This window comes from Rattus norvegicus, chromosome 4 (genome assembly GCF_021556685.1).
Source record: "Rattus norvegicus strain SHRSP/BbbUtx chromosome 4, alternate assembly SHRSP_T2T, whole genome shotgun sequence".
NCBI lineage: Eukaryota > Metazoa > Chordata > Mammalia > Rodentia > Muridae > Rattus > Rattus norvegicus.
In genome coordinates, this window is record NC_141537.1 from 72,586,143 (window position 1) to 72,594,497 (window position 8,355).

General features: G+C 36.6%; 1 protein-coding gene across 1 annotated transcript; it reads left to right on the forward strand.

Annotated features, from left to right (window-relative positions):
* Positions 1–1,731: 1,731 nt before the first annotated feature.
* Or2q1 (olfactory receptor family 2 subfamily Q member 1) lies at positions 1,732–2,664 on the forward strand. The gene has a single exon (NM_001000975.1). It carries the CDS (start codon positions 1,732–1,734, stop codon positions 2,662–2,664), a length of 933 nt encoding a protein of 310 aa, NP_001000975.1.
* Positions 2,665–8,355: the final 5,691 nt, after the last annotated feature.

Below are 8,355 nucleotides of genomic sequence, written 5' to 3' on the forward strand. Positions count from 1 at the left end.
ATAAGCAAATTTATAAAGGAGTGACCATTGCTATTTTCAGCATACTGTGCATTAATCTTAGGTACCCTAACAACATATACATGATGTGGTATCTAATGAACATTCCAAAAGCCCATAGGAGAGCCCATCAGCAGAGACACCAGTGTTTGTATTTACCTTTCATAATTACCCTGGTAGAGGCTGTTGGGAAAGTTACCCTAGTACACTGTTACAGAACTCTCTTCAAGTCATCGAATATAATCTTCATTCTGGAGTAATGGCTTACTTTGTCCCTTCTGTGACTGAGCAAACGGGAAAAAAATGTCCTTGAGGAGTCACAAGTTGCTAATGGTGTGAGGTAATGCTTTGTTGTCATTTTGGGTAGCACTTTATTAGCCACGGTGCTGGTTTTCACAGTCTGTTGGCCATTTGTCTCTCTTGAGAAAAGTGTGGTGGTCTAGTCATCATTTGATTACAAGCTTGGATTATTTAATGTTTCCTTTTGTTTTTGAGTTGTAGATGTTTCCTGGAGGACATTCTGGTCATGGGCACTTTATAGGGGATGCTTTGCAGGGGATTTGCCCATTCTGCTCTACTAATTGATTTCACACTTTACTTGTTCTCTCTTTTGCTGTACAGAATCTAAATAAGCTACTAAATCAAACCACCCAACAAGAGACACTACTTTTTTTTGTATTTGGTTTGTTTCCTTGTTGTATGTTTAGACAGGATACTCATACTGTACCCCAGGATGCCAGGAACTCATCAAACAGCACAGGCTGGCATGTAATTCATGGAAATCTTTCTGCCTCAGCTTTCAAAGTGTTTATATTACAAGCATGAGCTATCACAGCTGCTAAGCAATATCACTATGACTGTGGTTAATGCTGTATCTTGTACTCTTCTCTCTTTACTTGTAAGGATGAATCTCCAGTGGAAATGCAACTTGTCACCATTAGGAAAATATTACTATTCAGTAGGAACATAACATTATGGTACACTTCATTAAATCCACCTCGAAGGCATGTGGGATTATTTCTTGCTATTATGGAACACCAAATCTTAAAATTGACATTTTGAATTGCAGTGGGAAACATGGACCAGTGGTATAATGTGGGTGATATAGAAGCCCTCTATTTGACACTGGAAAACTATCTTTATCATTATTATCAACATGGTAGTTAAGACCTAATAATTAATTGAAATTATAGCCCCCAAATAAACTTGTGAAACACTTTTACACACACACACACACACACACACACACACACACACACACACACACGCCAAAGTTATAGAAAATAAGATTGAAATTGCTTAGCGATTGACTATATATGAAGATCCTTCAAAATATTTCATGCTTTAAAGATGTATTCTACTGTGGATGCTGAATAAAGCTTAGTATGAGATCTCTGCAGGAGAAATCCAATAACAAAAAAGTTAACTGAAACTGGACATCATCTAGAAATCAGAGACTTATTGTTCACAAAACCTTTTTTACCACAAAGAGTGGCACAATCCCCTAAATAAGATTTTGAATCTAAAATTACTTAATTTTCTTGCCATTTAAGGTGAGATGTTTTGGAGAAGAATGATGTCCTAATAATTTAATTCATGAAGATCTCACTTCTTTTTTTTTAATTTCAGAAGCAGTGTTACATCTTACTGTGATCTTCAGTGTGGATGATCTTGAAATTCAGACGTGTCAGCTTGCAGCATGGTTTGAAAACTACCTGTCCAGTCATGAAATTCATGGGCCAGGAATTTGTTAACCAAACGTGGGTGAATGAGTTTATCCTCTTGGGGCTCTCCAGTGATCAGAACACTCAGGTGTTTCTCTTTGTCCTGATCTTGGTCATGTACATCATAACTGTTGTGGGAAATTCTCTGATTCTTCTCCTCATCAGACTGGACAGCAGGCTTCATACTCCTATGTATTTCTTCCTCAGTGTTCTGTCCATAGTGGATCTTTGCTATGGGAACAGTATTGCCCCACAAATGTTGGCTCACTTGGTTTTAGCCCAAAAGCTCATTTCTTTCCACAGTTGTGTGCTCCAGCTCTGTGTCTCCCTGGCCTTGGGTGGTTCTGAGTTCTTCCTTCTGGGAGCTATGTCCTATGACCGCTATGTGGCAGTATGCCATCCATTGCACTACTCTGTCATAATGGATGAAGGACTGTGCCTGGGGCTGGCTGCCACCTGCTTGGTAGCTGGTTTTTTGAATTCACTGATGGAGACAGTAATCACCTTCCGTCTTCCTCTGTGTCACAATGTCATTAATCACTTTGCTTGTGAGACCCTTGCAGTACTTCGGCTAGCCTGTGTAGACATCTCTTTCAACAAGGTCATGGTGGCCATCTCAGGATTTCTGGTGATCATGCTTCCCTGTTGCCTAGTTCTATTCTCTTATACTCGTATAGTCATTGCCATTCTACATATTCGCTCTACTCAGGGACGTCACAAAGCCTTTGGGACTTGTGCCTCTCACCTCACTGTAGTTTGTATGTGCTTTGGGGCCACAATCTTCACCTACATAGGGCCACATTCTGCCTCATCTGAGGACAAAGAGAAGATGGTTGCTCTGTTCTATGCTGTTGTGGCACCCACATTGAACCCTGTGATCTACAGCTTGAGGAATAAAGAAGTTATGGCTGCTCTTAGGAAACTTGTTGAGAAATTAAGGTAAAAGAATAAAGATCTCAAGAGATCTGTGCCAAACTAGAAATCAGATAAATGTAGGAGAGATCTTGTACTTCAACAAGGAAAATTGATCACTGTGATCACATAGCTATGATTGAAGAAGTTTCTACACATGTTTAATGAGTTTTGTCACACAAAACAACACTATCTCAGTTACCTATGAGATGTCCCCTTGCGGTCCTCTTCCTTTGATATGTAGTTATTTGTGGACTTCTTCCCTCTTTTGATCTTGACAGTCTGTTGATGAGAAGGGAATGAGCTTCAGCTTTTCTAAACACACTTGGCCTTGGATCCTTGTTCTGCCTTTCATTAACTATGCTCTCTGGTGAGTTTCTGAACTATGGAAACTATGGAAAATAATAAACTTTCAGAGTGGCTACATAAATTAGCAGTAATCCATATTAAATCCTCACCCATCATCAATACAGGGAATGTTCACTTTTCTCCCTCCTTTAAGTGTTCCAAATTGTCAACTAACTCAAAGACATACCCACCTTACTAATTCAAAACAAATTACTCTGTTTCACCTTTGAAGTTATGGATGCAATCAGTTGGAAATTTTGAGATGTAGACTAAGCTCTGATGATTCTTGCCAAAGGAGAAAATTTTACATCAATTATAAATAAATGTTATAAATGCTTGATTTTTCTTTCATTTCAATAACTTCAGTCCTCTTAAGAATGAAGTGAGCTTTCTAGAATTTGCAATTAGAAATCTTTCATGTAGCTTGAACATTCTCAGATATGCCAAATATCAGCCTTGGTTTGGAGAGGGGTTTCTGAGAGAAGAGGTGTCTAGGACTGGCAAAACAAATGACTTGAAGTCAAATCATGGGTCCAAGTTGATGGCCTATGATCTGGTCAAGACAGCTTTCCAGAATGCTCTGTGTCCTACTTTCTCTAGAGATCTTTAGACAGCTATCTATAAGACACAACTTTTGTCAATTATAAACCTCTCTGGATGGTTCATCTTTTGCAGATCAAAAGCCCAGTCTTTAGATATTTTACATATCTATTCAGTCTTCACCCTAGGTTCCTTTTGGATTATCGTATGAATCAGCATCCCATGACCCCAGCCTCTTGATTCTTAGAAAAAGACAGTAAGCATAAGCACAAACAATAAAATAGCTGTGTGGGACCCTGCCCTGTCCTGTCCTGAAGGTCACAGAATTCTACCATTTTGCTGCGACATAGATGTGACCTCATCTTCTGGCCTCATGCTATCTCTGATTATCATGCAGTTATTAACCTTGTAGAAAGGAAGAACATGAAAATATGTACACTATTATACAAACAAGCCTTTCACCCACAGCAACCATCAAGACTTGTGGAGGCCTATACCCTGCTGACTCTGTTTCAGGGGCAGGAACCATGTCATGTTGTCCCTTACACATGATCAAGTTAGACTTGGCACAGGCAGTTTTAGAAAATTACATTATTTACAAAATTTATGTTGACTTAATATTTTATACAGTTGTATTTGAGAGGACTGGAGAGATGGTTCAGAAGGTCCCTTGCAGAGGTCTAGAGTTCAACTCACAGCATGCAAGATGCCTTACAACCCCTGGTACCACCAGGTCTAGGATATTCAACAGTCCTTTATAGACACCAGGAATATTCCACTCACATGCACAACACATCCACTACCACATGTACACGTAATCAAAAATAAAAATAAAACCTTTTAAAACTTGATGTATGTGTTTGTGTTTTTATGTATGTGGGTCTTCATGTATGTCTGGATTAAGGGGCAGGGATATTAACCATGAAACAGAATATGAAAATTTGAATCATTGATTTATTTAAAATGTAACTTTAAATAACATGAAAATTAGAGAAATTTTTAGGAAGGTTTTCTTTTGCATCAATTAGGGGAGTGACTTGGAGCTCGTGCTGAGCTGACTGATATAACCATGCATTCTCTTAACACACTTCAAACTTCCTTTTTTACTTTTAAATAGTCTGTATTCAACATTTTACCTTGCTTTAGTGTAGTTAATATGTTCATATTTTATATGGATATTCTAAATTTATATGTATATTGATTCCTACATAAAACTTTGTCTCTTTTCCTATAATATTCTCTCTCATTCTACTCTTTCTCTGTCTCTGTCTCTGTCTCTTTCTCTCTGTGTCTGTCTCCATCTCTGTCTCTGCCTCTGTCTCTGTGTGCGTGCGTGTGTGTGTGTGTGTAAGCCAGGGACAAGTTTTAGGGTTTTTTTCCTTCCACTATGTTATTCTAGGGATTAAACTCAGGTCATCAGACTTGGCAACAATCAGTCTTACCTGTTGAGACATTTGCAAGTTCTATATATGCTTTCAATTTGGAAAAGCCCCTGATTTTGGCTTTGGGAGATGAAGCTTGTGATACTGAATGGCAAAGGTTTCATCTTTGTGTCTTGCAAATATAGTACCCAGTCAAACACACCATTTATAATGTTGAGTTCATAACATTACTAACCTTAATAAACTGGTATTTTGTCACTGTTCAGAAATTTTCATGTAATACTTTTATAACATAAATGTATTCAAGGTCTAAAGCTGTAGGTAAGATTAATTTCTACTTTCTCAGTGTTTCTCAGAGAAGGAAAGATGATTCAGTAGAAAAGGTTACATGCCACCAAGCTTCCTTGCCTAAATTGGATCTTTAGAACCTCATGATGGAAGGAGAAAACTGACTTCATCAATAAATACGTACATGCACTCACACACATACAAATATGTATGCACACATAGCAAATGAGTGTTCAAAAGTATTTTCATTGGTTATTTTTTTTAAAAGAACACAAATTTGGAGGAAAATAGGAGTAGAGCTAGATGTGGAAGGAGTAAAAGAAGGAAATATGATCAGAATGCATTGAATGAGTGTATAAAACTCTCAGAGTGAATGAAAATGTTAAAGGGTTTTCACAGTACAGTATATAAATTTTATTAGAAAATGATGTCAGGTATTATTATGGCATATGGCTAGGGCTGTTTGTATTTAAGTATTGCGTTCTACTAAAGACCAATTGAAATCTTTAAAATCTAAATTCTCTGAATAGGAGGAAATAGCTAATATTTGAAAAAAGAAGAAATTATTGTTTCAAGTCAATTATCATTTGAGTCATTGTGGCTTTTTCAATTGCATAAAAATACAGAGATGGTTTATACAGTATCTGTTTCCTAGATCTGTCATTTTATTATTTTATTTTATCACTAATAAGAAGATGAAAATTTGGTGCACAGGAAATGTGGCTTAGTCTCCAGATAGTTTCATGACTGCTCTGACACTGTTTTTTCCTTAGTCAACGATTCCAGTAGTAAGGCAACCATGAAGGATTCTGGTTGAAAGGCAATTACTCAGTATACTTTCTTTTACTTTTTCTTTTACAGATGTTCTATCTATCTGTCTGTCTGTCTGTCTGTCTGTCTGTCCATCTACCTATCTATCTATCTATCTATCTATGTATGCATAAGTGTATTGCCTGCACTTATATGTATGTATTAAGTATGTGGCTAGTTCCTAGAGAAGTCAGAAGAGGCTATCAGATTGCCAGAAACTAGAATTGCGGGTGGCTATGAGCAGTCATGTGGTCACACTGGCTCCTCTGCAAAAACGACAAGTTCTCTTAACCCCAGAAACATCTCTCCAGTCCATGATTTTCTTTCTTATAGTAAAATAAGTTGGTAAAACTCAGTTATCTTCAGCAATAATCTACATGTCAATGAATTACCAATATATATGCTCATGCCATATGTTTTTCCCTCTGACTTAAATATTTTAATGGTGCCCACTTGCTATTAGCAGATATAATCTTATTTTCTACAATGATCTAAATGTCTTGTGCCTTCTGACTCCCATCTAATTCCACAGCATATCTTTCATTTCCCACCATAACATCATCTCCTTTGCTATTCTGTTCACTTTGCAAACATGTAAGAAAGTACTTGTTTTGTTTAAGCAGTACTTTTCAGGAAGGTTTCTTTCAGCCTTTATCCCATGTTGCTACTTTTTTATGGGAATTGGGACAGGAATATGTGTTATCTGTGCTGTAGCAACACATAAATTTTCTCATTAAATATCTACAAATCAATAATTAGGCAATGCTTCTTTGTATAGAAGGTGTACAGGTGAACTTATATTGAGGTCTGTCTCACTTACAAAATCATGATGTTACTGATATTCTTTTTCTCTTCTATTGTCCCTATCTCACTCCTGATATGAAGTGCTTAGCATTTTTCTCTCTAGTGGGATGTAAATAATAGTCTGATTCCTCATATTTTGATACTTTCTTCTCAGTGTTGCATCTCTGATGGACTAAAGGAGCTTTAGTTGATATTAACAACTCACTCCCTTGTGAAGTTACCAAGAGCCTAACTGACATAACACTTCTCTGGTTCAGTTTCTGAGTAGCCTCCATACTCCCCTTCCCCAGAATAAAGAACATTACAGTGATAGGGGCTTCAAGATAGCCTACAATCAGCTCTAATTACTAACCAATCTTTGTTGGTTAGGACCTAATGATGAATTCATTGATTCTAGTAGTTCCCTTATAACCTATAATTTGTTAGAACATTTTTTAATTTAAATTTCTTACATATATCATATTCTCATGTTTCCTTTCCCAGGTCCTCCAGATTCTTCTTACCTTCCTACCCACCCCAACTTAAGCTTTTTATCTCTCTCTTTCAAAATAATTCCACAAGACAAAAAAATCAACAAAAAGACAAAATGTTCCAAATCAATCAATCAAACAAACAAACAAATGCAGAACCAAAAAAATCCACCAAAAGAATCATGGAGTTCATATTGTGTTCACAACACCCCCGGACATGAGGTCTGGAGTATAGTTAATCTTTAAGCTCAAACCCAAAAAAGAAGAGATATTTCCATTCAAACTAATCTTTAAACTAAACCTTAAATAGATTCTTTACCAGACTATGGTCTAAAAATAACATGAACATTGGTCAAATGTTCATGATATAAATGTTCATTTAGCTCAAAAAAATTACTCAGTTCCATTTTAGAAAAATCCAGGTTAGTTTTTTTAAAAAAGAGGATCTCATTCAATATTTAACAAGTTTCTCTAAATTCAGAAGATGAAAGAAAGACATCTATTGCTAGAAATTTTATCAATTCTGGGTCTATTTTCTATACCAGTTTTCATAATAAATCTACTCTCCCTGGATAGAAAATAAATAAAGAATAGAAATGTATGGGCCACACATTGTAATATTAGCTGCCTTGCATCTCCAAACCACATACTTTTACAATTAAATCTTCTGATTATGCCTTTTACATAAACTAACTCTTTTATATTCATATGTGAAACTCAACAATATACCTGATCATTAAGCTAAAAGACTAGCTGAGATTTCATGTATATCCCCCAAGTTCTAAAGGTTGATTCAACCTTTTCATAGTGAACTATTCTTGTAAAGTGGACACTGTTAAGATTGATCTTCTCAGAGTGATTCCTCAAACCAAAGGCTGCACATGTTGCAAAAACTCATTCTTAACTTTTTTTTCTTTTTCTTCTTTTTTCTTTTTTTCGGAGCTGGGGACCGAACCCAGGGCCTTGCACTTGCTAGGCAAGTGCTCTACCACTGAGCTAAATCCCCAACCCCTCATTCTTAACTTTTAAGGGCCTTTTGAGTCAAAGCAAGAAACAATCTTGGTCCCTAACAAACCCGGT

Coding starts and splice junctions, on each gene's coding strand:
- Or2q1 (NM_001000975.1), top strand. CDS start 1,732: ATGGGCCAGGAATTTGTTAACCAAACGTGGGTGAATGAGTTTATCCTC.